Source organism: Cololabis saira, chromosome 15 (assembly GCF_033807715.1).
Source record: "Cololabis saira isolate AMF1-May2022 chromosome 15, fColSai1.1, whole genome shotgun sequence".
NCBI classification, from domain to species: domain Eukaryota; kingdom Metazoa; phylum Chordata; class Actinopteri; order Beloniformes; family Belonidae; genus Cololabis; species Cololabis saira.
In genome coordinates, this window is record NC_084601.1 from 5,418,478 (window position 1) to 5,438,548 (window position 20,071).

Here is a 20,071-nt window from a genome sequence, read left to right on the forward strand (position 1 = left end):
TATGAGCCAGAAAGAAAGAAAGAAATAGAAATGAGCCAAAAAGAAAGAAAGAAAGAAATGAGCCTGAAAGAAAGAAAAAAAGAAAGAAAGAAATGAGCCAAAAAGAAAGAAAGAAAGAAATGAGCAAGAAAGAAAGAAAGAAAGAAAGAAAGAAAGAAAGAAAAAAAGAAAGAAAGAAAGAAAGAAAGAAAGAAAGAAAGAAATGAGCCAGAAAGAAAGAAAAAAAGAAAGAAAGAAATGAGCAAGAAAGAAAGAAAAAAAGAAAGAAAGAAAGAAATGAGCCAGAAAGAAAGAAAAAAGAAAGAAAGAAATTAGCCAGAAAGAAAGAAAGAAAGAAAGAAAGAAAGAAAGAAAGAAAGAAAGAAAGAAAGAAAGAAAGAAAGAAAGAAAGAAAGAAAGAAAGAAAGAAAGAAAGAAAGAAAGAAAGAAAGATAAATTCCCGTTGATACGTTTTTGTGTAACAAACATGGGGAACTGGGATCTTTTATCAATTCAATTTAATTGGTGTAGTTTAGTAGTATTTAGTATCTTTTAGAGCAGTGTTTTGGGGGCTCCAAAGACTGAATGTGGTGATAGATTTATAGTTAAAAAGGTGGAGTTAAATTGGTCATTCTTATCGTTATCGGGATAAATGCCAGAAATTATCGTGATACATTTTTTAGTCCATACCGCCCATCCCTACTTCCCATAGTGAAGACTAATGGGGATCCTTTACAGTTAAAATCAAATAAAATATAGAACGATAAAAACATTCAAGTAAAAAATCCAATAAAAGGAAATGTATGTGTGGATTTTAAAAAACGGTACCATGTGCGCTTTAGCAGAATTGTACTATTGTAGTAACACCTTAAGGCATAAAAACACTTAGAAGAGAGTGAGTGAGTTATTATAAATATATAAATGTGCCATTTGTTGTATGTTCTACATGAATGAATACTGACAACAATCCCAGCTCAGAATACCTTTAAATTTCCTCAAAAATGCCATAAAATAACAACAACAGACAACTCTCACTTTGTTAACAGCCCCCCCTGTACCGCGTGAGATCCATGCGATTATTAAATAGTAATATCTGGAGACACAACGGCCTGAATGAGTATTTAATATCACGCTGTTCAAGTAAAATGTATGCAGTGCCACATAATAGAGAAAGGCCTTCATTAACCTTTAAAGCTCTCTCAGATCATGAATATGCAAATATATGCAGAATAGGTGTTATAGGTGTAAGAGGACTGATACCACCTGGCCCATACGTCTCCCTAATGACTGATGCTTTTGGAAGATTTTTTTTTTTTCTATAAAGCCTTTTGTTTTCCACGCTCAGATTTGCATTAGAAATGGGGGGAAAGATCATTGTTTAGCTTAGATTGCTTCCTCAGCCTCAGTCCATCTGTCAGAGGAGATTTGCTGAGCTCTCTCCCTAAAGGTTGGAGGCCTCCTATATGACGGAGAGTGTCAGTAGTGGGCAGCTCCAATACCTGGAAACTGATTCTTATTCCCAGACAAAATCGATTACTGACATCCAAAACATTTTTATGGAAAAAAAGGAGATCTCAACAACTACCTTTATGTAAAAGAGTGTTCATCATACTTGTATTCAATTAAAGCTACTTGCAGTAATTGTTATTTGTTTTTTTTTTTATATTATTATTGTGCATGGCTGTGGTGAGATTGGTACATTTGTACATCTGCTTTGGTTCTGCCCATTGGTCCAACAATTCTGGTCTGAGGTCATTGACATTTTGGAAGCTATTTTGAATATTCGTGTTCCTCAATGTCCTGTTGTATGTTTATTGGGGAGTGCAGTGGAGAACGTGCATGGGAAGATTATGCAACGTATCATTGCTCTCGCCTTTCTGACTGTGAAGAGGTCAATACCAAAACCAAACTGCTTTCATAAATACAATTGGCTGAAGGACTTTTTGGATTTATTATCAATGGAAAAGGCAACCACAATCCTCAAAGATAATGAAAATGACCAATTTGCCCCATGGACTGTCATTAGACAACAGGTGAGAATAATGGAATAACAACATGACCTGTGTTGGTCACATGCTTCTTATTTTATTTTACTTATTCTTCTTTTAGAGCTGGACCTGAACTGACGGTAGAGGCTCCATCATTCTTAAAGTTTACCTGTACCAACCCTTCCCCCCACCCCCTTGTCTTTTTTTTTTTTTTTTGTGTTATTGTAATGTTTCTTTTTTTTGATTATGTGAAATGTGGTGTTGTTAACCTTTTTTTTATTTATTTATTTATTGTCCCTGACTTCATTTTGAAAAATAAAAATTATAAATAATAAAAAATATATATATATTATTATTTTGGCTTTAAACAAATGTGTTATTAAAGTAGACTGGCAGCTGTCACCAAACATTGAAGGAAAAAAAATGTAAAAATCATGAACTATTGGTCATTTTGTCTCCATCCATGAGCATTTGCATTGTTATTGCACAGTTAGTATCCTCCCACAAGAAGTCTGCACACAGTAGAAGGACTATTCAAGTGTATTAGCCTTTAATGCGAAAGGTGGTGCTATTCCTCTTGTCCTTGGTCAGGACACTAAATTGAAATTGCAATAGCTGTCAAAGCCTCCTGCCAAAAAAACCAACAACGTTTTATTCTTGCATATGCTTAATGTCTTCAAGTATGTTTGACCACTTCTGCAAAAAATGGTTTTCTTTTTCAATCCATTCATGTAAATCTATTGAAAACAATCCATAAGCAACTCTAGGAAATAAACTCAGAACCAAATGCATCAGATTTCCTCCTCAGATCAATGGTGAACTGTGTGTTTGGCCTCACGTGGGTCTTTAGAAAGGCTCCAAAGGGACAACAGCTCAATGAGAAGTCATTTAACCTCAGTCATATTTATCGGAAATCCAATCACAGATGGAAACTATAGAGGAGATCACATGCTTTGCCTTCAACCGCTTTCTCTACACAACCACAACGTTATACTCTCCGTTAGTTTCTTCACCAGCACCTTTGCTTACCTTTGTGCATCCCTGTGTATTTGTCTTTTATCACCGTCAACTCATAGATCTTGCCAAACTGCTCAAAGATGGGCTTCAAGTCCTTCTCCTCCAGGTTTCGGGGTATTTGCCCTATGAAGAGCTTGATTGCATCAGGCTCCTTCATTGAGAAGTCTGAAAAGAAATAATAACACACACACACACACACACACACAGAGGCAGAGTGGGGGCGGTCAGGAGCCTGCAGTCTTAAATCCACATTGCACAGGAGGTGGAAACAGGAGGCAGGGGATGGAAGTGCAGATGGGAGCGTTGGGTTGGAATGGGAGACTGAAACATTGCTTTCTACATTCTTGGATAAGTCATAATCCAAACATGGTGGTAGTTATTATTTTTCCAGCATTTTGTAACCATTTGATGTGGTTACTGTATCAAAAAAGGCTTACAAAGTAATTCAAGACCACTCTGAAACTCATTCTTGACTATTTCAGAAGAACTGAGGGAAACAATTCCATTCCAATCTTGCATTCAAAATGGTTTTGTGCTCACAAAACAGTCACAAAACCATAATTAACATATAATAAGCATCAAAAATGATAACTTGTATATTTTCCCCCGTCAGAATTAGATTATGACTCAATAAACATGATTCATGCTAACGGAGCTCAAATAAACCGGTCCATTTTTTTTTTTGTGATCACATTTTTATTTCTTTTTTCATTTTTGAAAAAACAACATGGGGCATGTATATGATATTTTAACAAAAAAAAAAAAACACCAATACATAACAACAACAAATGAATAGATAAATGTAATAACAAAAAGCAAAAAAAAAAAAAAAAAAAAAGTAATGCCCAAACCGGTCCATTTTGACTCATTTTGTAAAAGTGCATTGTTTGTTAATGTTTTTTTTTCTTTTCATTTAAAGATAAGCTGGTTTAGTTTTGATTTATAAAGATAATCGGAATGAATCGGCGGCTCCAGATCAGCTCCAGCCCCCACACAAACATGACAGCGTGTCAGTCATCGCAGCAGGAGACCTGCGCTCTTTGTCAAGACGTCCATGACAACAACAATGACCTGGACACCATTTCACCCGTTTGACCAAAATCACAAACAGCAAAGAGTTAATGAAAATAAAAAAATAAAAAACAGAGAGAGAGCAGGAGCGAGAGAGAGAAGGGGGAGAAAGAAAGATACCTGTGGTGCTGGTCGCGGGACGGAATGGGCGCTGATCGCTGGATGCGTGTGTTCTTCTCTCCCCCGGTGATGTTTAGTTACCACAGCTCAGTTTCTCAGTTTCTCATCAGTTCATCTGTGTCTCTGAATCCTGTAACAAGTTAGGCCCGCACGCCCCCTAAAACAACACAAGTACCATCCAGCGACGCTCCTTTATCCGGCATCAGCGTGGCGACCGAGGGAGCTCCGCTTTTTGGGTTTATTCCCACTACTCTTTCCCTGGGATATTCTCTTTTCTCTCTCTATTTTTTTTTTTTTTTTTTTGTAAATAATCCGATATTAAAAAAAAAAAAAAAAAAAAAAAAAAAACTCTTACGGGCTTGGCTAAAAGGAGGTCTTGTAGCGGATGAATATTTAGACTTCCTTCAGTAGACCGCTGGGAATTGTCAGTCTGGCTGGCTGTCCTCTCCTCTCCGTCAGTGTGAGTGTGTGTGAGAGTGTGTGTGAGTGAGTGTGTGTGTGAGTGTGTGTGGTGTGTATGTATGTGTGTCTGGGCTCCTTTGACGTCGTAAGCCGGTGTCTCCCTCCCTGTCCATCAGCTCCATCCCTCCCTCTCCCTCCACCCCTCCCTCATCCCTCCATCCCTCCCCGGGCTGGTGATGTCTGCTGCCAGGGACCGTCGCGAAATCACAAACCTCGACATAAACGAGGACAAAGATCAGGGAGGACGAGGGGGAAAAGGGAGGGTTTGTTTTCTGTTGTCAGAATTATTTGGCTTTAACTAACTCATAGACTGCGTTTACATGCAGTCAATAACCCTTTAAAAACCCGAATATTGGTAATAATTATTAGTTATTAACAATAACTAATACATTTGAACGACTATGTAAACACCAATAACCCCTTTGAATAACCCGAATTTGCTCATATTCGGGTTTTTAAAAATCCGAATATGACCCCTGGGTTACTCCTTTTAAAACCCCAATATTGGGTCATGTAAACACCAAACGGAATATCCCCATCAAACGGGACATGAATTTGTTTTCTGCGCATGCTCTGTTCACAAGGAATCTTGCGGTGCGTCCGAAATGCCATACTAAAAAGTATATACTAAAAAGTATACTTAATTTCGGCACACTTTTGAGTAAATATCAGTAGTGTGCATTAATTCGAACATACTATTAAGAGCGCACACGGCACTTCCTGCCGTAGGGAGGGGGGGGGCGGGGGGGGGGGGGGGGGGGTTGTTACCATGGTAACCTGTCACAGCAGCAGTAGCAGCACCACTCCACTCTTTCCCGTTTATCCTGGCCGAAACAAGATGAGATTATATAATATTATTATATACGAATATTATAATATTAATATTATATAATAATATTATTATACTTAATATTATACTTATGACATATACGTATCACTTAGCAACCAAACGCTGCTGCAATGCATTGTGGGAAGTTTCTGCTCGGCTAGTGTCCATCAATCCACACTAAAAAAATTATCCGGAATGAGTATGGATAGTACATACTATTGAGTACGTTCTAATGTTTCGGACGCACTAAAACATCTCGCATACTCATTTTGCATACTCATTAGGGTGGAAGTGTGGGATTTCGGACGCAGCCTCTTTTGAGTCCAGGAAGTTCTTCTAAACACGGGGAAACGCAAGACCACGCCACACTTTTGGAGTGAGGAGGAGACTAATCACTTTATAAATGTAATGAAGGATATAAAAAATGTCTGCATTTGTAGACGGTAGAAAGTACCGGGATAGCGAGATTTACAAGAAGGAGAGAGAAAAGTTGCACGAAGCAGCATTTGTTTTGAATTTGGATACAGGAAGAAGAAGCGGAAATGACGGAAATTGTGTCATCACGTTCCCCGTGCGTCGCTGGTTTGATCCAGATATCCTGAATGATTAATTACCATGGAAACGGAATATTCCGAATGTTTCAGTAACCGGAATATTAGCAATAACCAGAATTTTGACTCCATGTAAACGTAGTCTAGAGACTATGCTGTGTTTGTTTTCATCAAATGCGTTGCTGACAATTATGGCCAGAGTATGAGGCAGTGCTCTTTTTTTATTATATTATTTTGGTGATTTGTCTCGGCATTGACAAGTCTGACCTTTAAGGGAACTGGCAGAGACATCCATTTCTGTGTAGACTGGCAACAGCCTTTACTGTTTCTATGTGTATTTTATTATTTCTCTGTGTAGAATTAATCACTTCAACTGGGTTGTAAATTTCTTAATAATCATTAACAGACTAGGTAGCTGCAATTGCTTTTCTGAGATCACTGCTGAAGTCTTTTCATGATGGCCTTGTGTGACACAACTCAATGCTCCAGACAAATAACTCAAAACATCTTCCATCTTCATAATGATGAAGTTCTGTTAAGTTTTTCCACACTTGTTGTGCATTAAGGTTTAGCTTTTGTTGAAAAAATAATAACATGTAATATTTGATGTGATGTAGGACATCCAAGGTTGTTTTTCACATGAATGTAAGATGCATACTGTAATAACTTTCTTTCTTTCACATTTCTAACTTGCAAGTACAGAAAGGCAGTAATGGCCAAGTACTTTTCAGATCTCACCTTAAGTTATTGGAGCTTTACAATTGTCTGTCATATGCAATTGAGCTGAAATACAGGACTGTCTCAGAAAATTAGAATATTGTGATAAAGTTCTTTATTTTCTGTAATGCAATTACAAAAACAAAAATGTCATACATTCTGGATTCATTAAAAATCAACTGAAATATTGCAAGCCTTTTATTATTTTAATATTGCTGATTATGGCTTATAGTTTAAGATTAAGATTCCCAGAATATTCCAATTTTTTGAGATAGGATATTTGAGTTTTCTTAAGCCATGATCAGCAATATTAAACTAATAAAAGGCTTGCAATATTTCAGTTGATTTGTAATGAATCCAGAATGTATGACATTTTTGCATTACAGAAAATAAAGGACTTTATCACAATATTCTAATTTTCTGTCCTGTATAACATGATGTAAAGACCAATTATTCCAATGCATTGACCACTGAAGGATTATGAAATCATGTTTTCTGAAACAGTCCTGTATATACTTTAAACAATAATTAACACTTTACAGGGCAAGTGACTATATTTTGTCACTTCAGTATAACTATACAGTGTATGATTATCACAAAAAAAGTTACAATGTTAATAAAAGTCATTTAATATTTTACAATAACTCTTTAGTTGAATTTTTTTAAATTTCAAGTATTTTATTCACATCCCTATAAAAGGGTTAAACGACCATAAAGTAAAACAACAACAAGAAGAAGGCGTTTGCTGTGAGTGATTTTCGTTTTTCATGCGAACGGTAAAAAGCAGACGGTCCCTGACATCAAGCGCTTCAAATCCGCCTTTTGTTCTCGCCGTGTAGCTGGCCATGGTTCTGAAATGGATCTACTTAATTCATTTTACATGATCAGTGACATAATACAACCTTTCTCAGCGGAGGAAAGCACATACAATCCATAAGCCTGTTCGTAAGTTGTAGATCACAAAGATATAAACACACACACACACACACACACACACATACACACCCTCTGAAATTTGGGCAGCGTGTAAACAATGAACCCACATGACAGCAGGCTGCTCACGCCTGCGCATGCGCACTAGCCGCACTTCAAACGAGTCACGATCTGGACCTGTTTGGCTCCAACAGCAGCAGTAACATTATGGTGATTATTTTAAGCAAAGTTCTGGGCACAAATCTCAATGCGGGCTCGTCATTAATTCATTTATTTCCAACGTTAGAAATCTCTCTCCAGCTTGTCTCGAATGCTAAGACTGCCATCTGCCATCAGCCACTAAATCCTATCTGCCTCCCTGCTCTCAACGCCACTATAAGCTTGTGCTGCAGGTGTTGCAAAGATTCACTTCCCTTTCAGTGGATAATTCAGGAAATATAGTATAAATGTGCTTAAGGAACGATGTGTGTCATCTTCATATTACACTGGCAGGTTGTGAGCGACGGAAACATCTGGTGACAAGCTCAAAACAGTGATGAAGTGAAAAGGGGGTCTTAATATTAAAGCCTCTAAATCCTGAATAGAAAGCAGCGTGTATATATAATGGATAGATAGAAGTAGGATGGATCAACTGACCAGGTTAATGCATTTTTTAGTGATGCATTATTGTAAAAGCAGTATATTTTACTGTTGCAGCTGGTTTTATTATGACGTTGACGTATAAACTAGATTAAATTTGACCCTCAAACTATTTTCATCAATCACAAAGGCTTGCTAACGGTTTAAAAATAGGTTTGAAATAGTGAATTAATGCTTAAATAAAACATGACTTATGATGATTCAATATATCAAGCTGTATCACGGCATCATATTACATTAAAAAAGGTCTAAAAGCCAAAATAGAAATAAAGCACGACACATTCTTCTTCTGAATTCAGCTTTGAATGATGACATTGATTTGTGGAGCTAAACTCAGTCACAGATCCACTAGACAGGGACAAATCTGCTGACTGCAAAGACCGGCTCACGACATTTTACCCAAATCTGTCCCTTACAACACTTGGCATAACTCATCCCAGAAGCACAATGGCTTCAGGAAAAAAGACACAGAGAAAGACTGGGAAAAAACAATATTCAAGGGTTGTATTATTGTTATTATTTTTATTATTATAAATAAACCATTTAAAATAATATATTATGTGTTATAAATGCATATCAGCAGTGCAGTGTTGCCATTATCTAAAAGAAAAAAGAAGAGAATTAAGCATGAAATATTGTTTTTTTTTTAGTTTTTAAAATGAACCCTTTAAAAATATAAATGTGGGTTAAGCAATGGTATGTGATCTCAAACATCTTTCATATATTGCACGAGCTGGCAACAGGGGTGCCACAGGGATTGGTACTGGGCCCTCTTCTCTTTTCACCGTACACCATCTCACTATTGTAATCGTCAGATCTCATGGCTTCTCACGTTGGCTGCCATGGTTCCGTCAATTTGCCCGAGGGAAGCTCTGGCTACTCACGTTGTTGTTAGTTAGTTAGTTAATATTTATTTCGGTCAATCACAAACATAAAAATCAACAAACAAGATAACACAGGTTTTTCCCTGGTCAACATTGGGATTATTTTGACCGAAAAGGTCTGGGCTTGAAGCATAAAGCTGATCTTGCCCACCTTTTAACAGAATAGAATATACAAAAAGAACAAATGAAGTATCATAAGTCTACACAAAATAATAATAATAATAATAATAATAGTAAAAGTAATAATAATAACAATAATGACGATTATGATCATAATAGTAGTAATAATAATAATAATAGCAATAATAATGATAATAATAATAATGATAGCTCTGAAAACAGAAAGTGAAAAGATGTCATTTTGTCATTTTATCTCATGCATGTGTACATTCTTCTTTGTTTGCTTATTGTGCTCCTATACATGTGTCCATTACCTTTGCTTTGAATAATATCTTGTATGCTTTTATTGATTTTGCTAGTTTAAGGTCATTGTCTAATCAGTTTTACTCCTAAAACGGATATACATCTGCCCTTTGTATTTGTTCTTATTGCTGTTGTGTCAAACATTGCTGTTCCCCTGAGGTCATATTTGTGTTGTAAGTGCTTTGAGTGTCCTTAAAAAATATATATATATAATCAATCAATTATTATTATTACTATTATTATTCTCCTACCACTGCTATGCCGATGACACCCAGCTCTTCCTTTTCTTCCCACCTGGCGACACGGCCGTCTCAATGCAAATATCAGCCTGTCTGTCTGATATCTCTGCATGATTGAAGAACCGTCACCTTCAGCTAAATCTGTCCAAGACTGAGTTTATTGTCTGTCCAGCCAGTCATTCTGTACCTCCTCAGATGAGCGTGCAGCTGGATCCCACCACACGTCTTCTGCCAGGAATCTTGGTGTCGTGTTAGACAGCCAGCTGACCTTTAAGGACCATGTTGCCTTGGTTTCCCGGTCTTGCCGATTTGCTCTTTACATCAGCAGGAAAACCAGAGCCTACCTGACAGAACATACCACACAGGTCTTGGCTCAGGCTCTGGTCTGGTCACGCATTCACTACTGTAATTCCTTGTTGGTCGGCCTGACGGCCTCCCTGCATGCTCAGTTTACTCTGCAGATTACCCAGAATGCAGCAGCATGTCTGGTCTTCAACCAGCCCAGGAGAGCTCTCTGCACTGGCTTCCACTTGCAGCATCAAGTTCAAAGCTCCGCTTTTGGCAACAATTACCCAAACAATGACCCAAACGGCTCCTGCCTACACCACTCCTCCATCCAGAGCTACTCTCACTCTACCTCCACTCCTCCATCCAGAGCTACTCTCCCTCTACCTCCACTCCTCCATCCAGAGCTACTCTCCCTCTACCTCCACTCCTCCATCCACAGCTACTCTCCCTCTACCTCCACTCCTCCATCCACAGCTACTCTCCCTCTACCTCCACTCCTCCATCCAGAGCTACTCTCCCTCTCCACAGCTCTGCTCAGCCAGTGAAAGATGCCTGGTGCTTCCACCACAACGTGGTGTGAAGTCAGTATCAGACTCTTCTCCTCCATTGTTCCCCGATGGAGGAACGACCTGCCAAACTGTCAGATCTGCAGGATCTTTACACTTTTAAGAGCAAGATAAAGACTCAGCTCTTTAACCTGGTACTGTCTTTGGGTCAAAATGACCTCATTCTCCTGTTCCTTCTTTCCTCCTGCTCTCTCCTTCCTTCCTTCCTTCCTTCTTTTCACCCTTCCTTCTTTTTCTCTTCCTTCCTTCCTTCTTTCCATCCTTCTTTTCTCCCTTCCTTTTCTCACCCTTCCTTCCTTCCTTACTCCCTTCTTTCCATCCTTCCTTCCTTCCTTTCTTCCTTCTTTTTCCCTTCCTTCCTTCTTTCCTTCCTTCTTCCCTTCCTCTTTTCTCCCTTCCTTCCTTCTTTTGTCCCTTCCTTCTTTCAGTCCTTCCTTCCTTATTTTCTCCCTTCCTTTTCTCCCATCCTGCCTTCCTTCTTTTCACCCTTCCTTCCATCCTTCTTTTTTCCCTTCCTTCTTTCCTTCCTTCCTTCTTTCCTCCCTTCTTCTCTTCCTCCTTCCTTGACCTGAAGACAGCACAATGGTTAAGGAGGGTCAGAAAGCATCAGAATGAGTTAGATGTGTCCAGCTCTTTGCAGTAGTAGTAATAGTATATTGAACAGATATCACTTCACCATCCTCTAACTGCCCATCTTGTTGAGTACATGGGGGGAGAACAACCAACATTGTTGGCATCCTACCCCTAAAACCATTACAAACACTGCTCAGGTTGGGAAGGGACAGACGCTTCGGGAAGTTTACGTCGGGCTGTTTTCTCTGAGAGCACTGGTGGAGGTGAAGAGAGGAGCAAGGTTTCTATTTCTTTCTCTACAGCTGTGATGTCATCCAGAAACTCCTTAACCAAGCTTAATGAAAGATAAAAAAAGAAAGAAAAGTAATGGACCGACAATGAAGTTCAGGGATCATGGAAGCATTATAGAGAAAACACTAAGCGCTTTATTACTCCCAACGACTGGCCATCGTGTTTCAGCCTTCCTATCTGTCATACATGGTTGAAAATCCACTCTTATACTGTATCCCTGCAGTATTCCATAGCTGTAACTCTCCCAAGTGTTATTACTGTGTCGAAAATACTGTAAAAAGCAAAGATTAAGACCATAAGTGTCTGTGAACCTGGTTTAGTCGCTCGGTATATGCAGTACTCCAGTTGTAAAAAAAAAAAAAGAAAATCAGGGGGGATGGAGGATTTTATTAAATGGGGACAGATAATTTGTGCTGATTACAAATAATATAATATATTACAAATAATAGCACTGACCAAAACAGCTGCAGAAATACTGCAGGAATGACATAGCAGCAGTTAAATGCAGCCTTCTGTAAGCTTTAAATATCCACTGGGCTTACATCAAATACATCAAAACACAACAATAAAAAACACTTTTCTGAACTTATCAATATGACTCTGTCCTTCACAGGATAAGTAAAATGGATCACTGCAAAAACTCACAATCTTAACAAGAATATTTGTCTTATTTCTAGTTAAAATGTCTCATTTTAGTAAAAAAAAATCTCATTACACTTAAAAGAAGACTCATCACTGGAAAAAACAACAGTTTTCACCTGTTTCAAGTAGATTTTCACTTAAAATAAGTAGAAAAATCTGCCAGTGGAACAAGATTTTTTTGCTTGTAATAAGAAGATAAATATTGTCCCACTGGCAGATTTCTCTACTTATTTCAAGTGAAAATTTACTTGAAACAGGTGAAAATTGTCAAATAAGTTATTTTTCTGGTGATGACTGTAAATGTTGAAATAGCAGTAAAACCACATTCATTGATGAAATGACATAAGGGATGGAAAGGAGGGATGGCAGTTTTACAGGGGGGATGATTTGGACCGTTTTTATTTCAGGGGGGGATGCCATCCCCCCCCTCATCCCCCCTCACCCCCCCTCAACTCCTGTACTGGGTATATGTGACTTCTTCATGGGACCTTTGAAAAATATTGCCATAACTGTATCCTGACAACACAGGGTTACAGGAGGTTTGCAGACACACGGACAGCAAAACACACAACTTCTACTAACCACTCACTCATTTGTAGTGGTGAGGAAAAAAACAACTTACTGACACTAAACAATACAGATTGATAGAATAGCAAACCATAAAGCATTATTTTAAATATGTTTTTATTGTTTTTATTTATCACTTAAGTATTTCATTACTGCAAACTGCCTAAAAAAAGGAAGAAATGTGTTACAATTAAAGACAGTCACGTGTCTCATGATAACAAATTGTTTAATAAATGCAGTTTGTTTAATTACAGCTTGAAAAGGAAATTCAATGAATAAATCATAAACACTTAACCTTGTTATCTAAGAAAATTGCTTTTCATATAAAGTTAGTACATCCAATGAAAAAATGTAAAACAATTTACTTGAAAAATACTTTTCCTAATTTCTGCTGAGATACATGGAAACATTTTTCATGGATACAAATAGTTTTATGAGGTAGGCACCACCTGGCTGGCTGTAAAATCACAAAGAAATCACCAGACAACAGACTGATATTCTAATTTTACAAAGACACGATCAACAGGACAAAGCAATCAAAAATGGCAGATTTTGGACTTCTCCATGCAAGAAGAATGATTGCACTACATTGGAAAACCGTTGAACCCCAATCACTTGGATTATGGAAGAAAGAGCTGGTGAAGGTCTTGGACTGGAGAGGTTGATTATATAGTCCAGGGTAAACAGACAGAATTTATAGATATTTGGGACTCATTTATGTCTTTCTTGACCAACGAAATGGATTACACTGAATAACAAAACTTGGCGATGTGAATGTACCGATCCTGCCTTTTAATTAATTTTTTTTTTATTTTACTTTACAGCACTTTATTAGTTTGATGTCTGTAGTTATTCTTCTTTTTTTTTTACTGTCTGTGTGTTTGTGTGATTGTTGAGGGGATATATATGTGTATATATGTGGAAAATATTTGTAAATTTACCATAAGTTATGATATGCTTGTTGAACTTAAAAAAAAATATATTGTTAAAGAAAAAAAGATATTCTAATGGACAATGACAATTATTTTTACAAATGGAATAAAAACAAACACTCATGTCTTCAGATGCTTAACCCTTGTGCTGTCTTTGGGTCAAGGGAGGAGGAAGGGAAGAAGGAAGGAAGAAAAGAAGGAAGGAAGTGAAAAAAGACGGAAGTGAAAAAAGAAGGAAGGAAGGAAGGAAAGAAGGGAGAAAAGAAGGAAGGAAGGGAAGAAAGAAGGAAGGAAGGAAGGAAGGGAAAAAAGAAGAAAGGAAGGAATGGAGAGAAAGGAAGGAAGGAAGGGAGAGAGAAAGGAAGGAAGGAATGAAGAAAAGAGGAAGGAAGGAAGGAAGAAAAGAGGAAGGAAGGAAGGAAGAAAAGAGGAAGGAAGGAAGGAAGGAAGGAAGGAGAGAGCAGGAGGAAAGAAGAACAGGAGAATGAGGTCATTCTGACCCAGAGACAGTACCAGGGTTAAACCTGATACTGATACCTGGTACTTACTCACACGGGTCTCTCTGTCCAACCCTCCTCCGCTTTCCTCTCAAACGCGCAACTAAACATCCAAAAAGAAAAAAAGAGACAGACAGTTTCAACATTTTTATTTCCTTTCCTTTCCCTGCATCAAGCGTTTTGATTTCCTGCCGGTGCTAGTAAACCTGTGATTTATGATCCAGTAAAGTGCAGCTTACTCAGCGGCCGTGACGCGCAGCGGCCGCACCGGGGAAGAGGCGCCTCCGGCGGCAGAGCAGCTCCTCATCCTCCGCTCCCACCCCAACACGCTGGGAAACCGTCAAACCACACACATCAAACAGCCCTGGTGCCTGGGGGGGACAGGGGGGAGCAAGGTGCAACGTTAACATTCAAGGAAAAACACTGTTATGTGAAGCATGTGTAACCTCCAAATGCGCTTTATTTCTTATGAGCAATTAACAAAAATGAATGAAAATGAAGTGTCACGGGAGCGTAAGTGCGGGGCGCAACAATCTCCTCCTGCACTAAAAATAAAGATTAAATATGAAATCAGACCAGAATATGGCGGAATGACACACAATTATTGTGTTTAATGCCATAGCTGCTCATCTTTTTGGAAAAGGGTGAGGCAAATAAGGACGACAGTAATCCAGAAAAGATCTGCTGACACCTGGCGACAGCTGCGTCTCCTCAAACAGAGACTCAATAAAGTCTCATCCAAACGCGGGTTTTTTTTTTTACACATTCAGGACTGTCTCAGAAAATTACAATATTGTGATAAAGTTCTTTATTTTCTGTAATGCAATAAAAAAAAAAAAAATGTCATACATTCTGGATTCATTACAAATCAACTGAAATATTGCAAGTTTTTTTTATTATTTTAATATTGCTGATTATGGTTTACAGTTTAAGATTAAGATTCCCAGAATATTCTAATTTTTTGAGATAGGATATTTTAGTTTTCTTAAACTGTAAGCCATAATCAGCAATATTAAAATAATAAAAGGCTTGCAATATTTCAGTTGATTTTTAATGAATCCAGAATGTATGACATTTTTGTTTTTGTAATTGCATTACAGAAAATCACAATATTCAAATTTTCTGAGACAGTCCTGTACAATTGGAGAGGAAAACAAAATAAACTTTCATGCACTACTACATGAAAAAATAAAGAAAGTTGTTGGCCAAAGTTTCCATACTGCGCTACAGGATGAGAAACTTCACACAACTACTGTAGATTAATGTAAATGTTTAATTAATGCGTAATTTGGGTAAAGCGCAGGACTGAACACTCCTGCAAAAGCCTCATCAATAAACCTGATGTGGTCTTGGAAACGAGCTCCCACATTAAGTGAAGTGGGGCTTGGCTTGGAGTCAATTTGACCCTCATCCTGCCCCCTCCATTAAAATAAAACGCTCCCAGAGAGAGAAGGGAAAGGAGTGAGAGAAATCTCTCCCACCCCTAACCTGCCAAGAGGGAAGAAATGGACCCTGGACTGGAAATGGGATTATCACACCACTGGGGGACTCTGAGTTGAACCAGGTAAGATCACAGCTCAAGAGTTTGCACATTACAGACATTTGAACTGCTTCAGGGGCTGATTTATACTTTTAAGCATGTCCAAAAAACTACTGAGGCTCGGGGCATAATGAGCTCAGAGGAACCTAAGAATAACTGGCTCCACTGAAAACACAAATCTAGTCTCGCTTTAGAATCTAATTTAAGACAAAATGCACAACCATTCATTTGCATATGAACGGGGCCACCGTGTCCTCTTCTACACCTCTCACATATAGGTGTTGTAATAATAAAACTGAACTAGAAGAATTTAAACTAATAATGGAGCCTGATCACAACCAATTCTGAGGGCCTTATGTGTGAAAAGGTGACTTTATTTAAAGTAAAACTGCTCAGCACATCAACCTTTTTGGGGGGAAAATGTCTGCATTTTCTAAGCAGGAATAGGAATAGTCGCCAAAACTATTCATTTCTATTCTACCACTCTTCTGATTACACAAACTGCATCCACATTTAGAGACCGTTGCTGAAAACGGAGTACAAAGCTTTTGAAGATAATACTGGAGTGATAGAATAAGATAGAATAGAATACTTTATTGATCTCCCAGTGGAGAAATTCAATCGTGCAGCAGCCAAACACACACACCTTCAACGGTTTATACAATAAATTTAAAATAGAAATAACCAATAAATAGCTAAATAATAAAATATTGCTAAATATGTTGAAAATATGATCAAATGCATGCATTCACTCATTCATTCATTTAGTTAGTGACAGTGGTGTGATTACTGGTGGTACCCCTGTTAAAACAAAACCTATGTTTAGGCGGCTACAAATCCAACGTAAAAAGGAGCAGCAGCAGTTTAAAGAAATGGTGCAAACAGTCCAACAATCACTGGAGAGAGAAAAAGAAACCACACTTTTTTTTTCCAAACTGATTTTTATTAGTCAGTACAACGAAATAAAAGCGAAGACGGGAAATCTTCAGCTCCTCCAGAAAAAAAATGGACTTCTGCTTCAGTGTCGCAGGCTGGGGGAAAAAAAAATACCTCACACCTCTTCCTCCGTTCGCTTAGTCCTATCACGGTTTCATTTGAGGACATTTACGAGACGTAAAACTATCAGCGAAAGCGTGGCGCGCACTGGCGGAGGGGACCGTTACTCCACAGATCAGACATTCAGGGCTGGATCAATGAAAAATCATTTATCAAATATGCTACTGCAAAAGCAACAGAAATTCTATGACATACACTCAAGATTATTACACCCAAATAAAAAAAAAAAAAAAAAGGATATTTTACCGAAAGCTACTGGGAAACTGATGACGGCGGGGGGAGGAGCAGTCGAAACTGCTCAGCGTGGAGACTCATAACAGCTGAAACATTAGAACATCTACATTGTTTTGTTACTTTAGTAGCAAAAATAACTATCCTCAAAATTTAACTTGGGTTTGGAAAGTGAACGTTCTGTTCTGCAACTGTCAGATTTACCTTTAGCTGCATGCACACCCGCACTCACGCTGAGCTATATTAAACTTATCCCCAATTACATATTTATACAACGTGCCGCACTGGAGCAAATAACACAAAAAGGGAATTATATACATGTATATGTATATATATATATATATCCACCTCTTAGTTTCTTGAATCTTCTTTCAGCTTCTCATAGCGTCGGTGTTCTCTATGTCTCTTCGTGTTGGTCTCGTTTCTGACGTCCCTCTACACAGCATCAGTTCTTCCCCAATTCCTCTGGTAGTTTCTTCTTCCGTAACTGTTTTCTTATAGCCGTTTTCTCATAGCTACCTGAAAATCTGCAGCTATATCACCCCCCTCTCCCCTGGCTGAGTGTCCTTCCCCACTCCCCTCTTCATGACGCTGAAAGCTGAGACTCCCGTCAGTATCGCGGAGGTAGGAAGGGTCTTTTCAGAGGGAACATGGGCCCCCCTCCTCTCGGGCCCGGCCGCTTGCCCCTCAGCCTCATATCGGGCCCTTGAAACGGAGAGAAGGGCATACGTGGCGGTCCTCGGGGGTGTGGGTGGGGCGGCTGGTGGGGAGGTCGGTGTAGGAGTCTCGGGCCGGGGCCGGGGCCGGGGCCGGGGTGACGGATCTCGTGAGGAGGCGGGCGGCGTGGCGGGTACTGCCGGGGAGAGGGAGCGTGCCCCTGGTAACCGTGGGGGAAGTAGGGCTCCCTAGACGGGGAGATGGGAGGAGTGAGGCGCCCTCGGGGTCTGGGGTACGGGTGTGGGGGACTGCCCGGTCGGTAAAACGAATCCTCGGGGGGGTGGTGGGGGTCGTCGTGGAACAGGTTGGAGTCATTTTGGTAGGGCTCGTTGTGGTAGCCGTCAAAGTTCTCCTGGTTGTGAAAGTTGTCTCTGTGAGGAGGAGGAGGTGCGCCCTCGGGACGCCGCGGGGGCAGGTGGGGGTCGTTGTTGTAATGTGGTTCTTCTGGACGCAGCAGAGACTTGTGCTGGTGGTCGTGAACCACCATGCCGGGGATGACACCGTCCCCTCTGGGCCCCGGGGGTCCCGGCGGTCCCCCTGGGACCGTCCTGGGCACCGGCCGCTGCTCCGGCAGAAAAATAGAGGGTGGCGGGAGCTCAAAAGCAGGAGGAGGGGGCGGTGGTAACTTTGGGACGGGAGGAAAGGTGTTTTTAAAGAAACTAGAGGTTGGGGTGGACTCCTGCTGGAAGAGGAACTCTTTAGGTTCCTGCGGCTGCTCTGCCTGGTAGGGATAAGGCTCTAAAATCTTGTTTTCTCTAATTCCTCCAGGCACTGTGGCATTGAATCCCCCAGACTGCTGAGGGTTCCCCTCGGGGTAACTCCCACCGTACCAGTTTCTCTCATTCGCCCCTTGAAACCCCTCTGGTGTCTGTAAGCCACTGGCGCTGCCCGGAGCTCTTTCTCCAGGCAAGCCCACCTTTGTTTGGGCAGAAATCTGTTGGTAATGAGGTGGAGGAATGCCGTGCCCCGGTGGATCCTGCTTGCCGTACGGGTACGGCTGGTACGCTTGGCCGTTCTGAGCCTTGCCCGGCTGCTGCGAGTGTGTCTGCTGTTGGGGGTTTCCGGGGTTCTGTTGGGCGTTATTCTCAAACGCCATTGAGAGCGTTTTAGCAGTTTGGCCAGCAGACGGCTGGTTTCGGCCAGCGGTGAAAGGGACCACCACTGGCTTGTCCATGATCTCGTCTTGAGTCGGGGTTCCCCCGCCCTCGTCCCGGACCGGGGTCCCACCCTGAGTGTCTGTGCCGGTCGCTGGGCTAAAGTTCTCCCCTCCCGCAGGTGGATTTGTGGTAAAACCGACATCAAATGCACTGAAGGCAGGGTTCCCCTGCAAGAAGCTGTGGATTTTAGACTCTAAACTTGTAGAGGAATAAGACGGTTCTGCGTCTGTAGTCAAATCCATGTCTCTATGGAGAGCCTGGACTAGGGCGGAGGCCTTGTTGGAGGTCTGGATGGGGGCTTGGGGCTTTGCTCTCGGCTCTACTACAGAGCTTGAAGAAGAAGGCACGGCTGCTACGAAGGAGGGAGTGGAGCTCTGAGACGGTCCTGCTGTTGCAGGAGTGGATGGGGCAGGAGGAGGAATCTTCTCTGTACTGGTGGAGTCTGGGACATTTGAAGATGGGCTGTTCAGGAGAGAACCGATGCCTAGATGACAAACAGAAGAACACAACGGCACTTTAAGCAAAGCTGTTGCTGTGGAAAGTTAGATCAAATGTCGGCTTTCAAACTGATCAAATGTCTTCCTTATTCTTACCCTCTATTCTGCTTTGCCCCTGGACTTTGGACAGAGCACTGAGGATATCTGCAGGACTCACGTCCACCTTGGAGAGGAGGTTGACCAGTGAACTGGGGTCCTGTGAGGCCAGAAGGGCAGCAGGTGTAGTGTTTACGGAGGAGCTGACGGGAGCAGACGCAGGAGGAATCTCCAATACTGGTGCTGCAAGACAGAGACGGACACTCACTCACTGGTGCTCTAGGAAACGCCCATGGTCATCATATGTCACAATAGTTGACATTACTGTTACTCACATGCTCTTAGATTTTAGTATATGTTTTTTTATGAAACACAAAACTGTATCTGAATTTAGATTTACAAACCGGATTCGGTTGAAGTTGGAAGGTGCAGTAGAAGTTGGGAAAGGGCATGTTTACCACTTCGTTACATCCCCTTTCCTTTTAATAACACTCAATAAACGTTTTGGAAGAGAGGAGACTAATTCTCTTAGCTTGTCATCTGGAATTCTTTCCCATTCTTGCTTGATGAACCGCTTCAGTTGTTCAACAGTCCGGGGTCTTCTCTGTCGTATTTTACGCTTCATAATG

General features: G+C 40.4%; 2 protein-coding genes across 9 annotated transcripts in view; both read right to left on the minus strand.

Annotated features, from left to right (window-relative positions):
- Positions 1–4,722, minus strand: part of celf3a (cugbp, Elav-like family member 3a) — a 51,340-nt gene extending 46,618 nt beyond the window's left edge. For all 6 annotated transcript variants that reach the window (XR_009784184.1, XM_061742227.1, XM_061742225.1 and 3 more), the window contains exons 1-2: positions 4,176–4,722; positions 2,997–3,149 (exon numbers count right to left, since the gene is read on the minus strand). Coding sequence is in view for 5 of the 6 variants with exons in the window: in XM_061742227.1 (XP_061598211.1) it covers positions 2,997–3,141 (145 nt within the window). In the remaining variant the exon portion in view is untranslated. The remainder of the gene's footprint in view (positions 1–2,996; positions 3,150–4,175) is intronic.
- Positions 4,723–13,043: 8,321 nt separating this feature from the next.
- Positions 13,044–20,071, minus strand: part of rprd2a (regulation of nuclear pre-mRNA domain containing 2a) — a 28,243-nt gene continuing 21,215 nt past the window's right edge. The window contains exons 9-12 of one of the 3 annotated variants that reach the window (XR_009784182.1): positions 19,503–19,685; positions 17,384–19,393; positions 14,448–14,579; positions 13,044–14,311 (exon numbers count right to left, since the gene is read on the minus strand). Coding sequence is in view for 1 of the 3 variants with exons in the window: in XM_061742221.1 (XP_061598205.1) it covers positions 17,646–19,393; positions 19,503–19,685 (1,931 nt within the window). In the remaining 2 variants the exon portion in view is untranslated. Of the gene's footprint in view, positions 14,312–14,414; positions 14,580–16,568; positions 19,394–19,502; positions 19,686–20,071 lie in introns of those variants that run through there. The other 2 variants (XR_009784183.1, XM_061742221.1) reach the window with 2 other exon arrangements.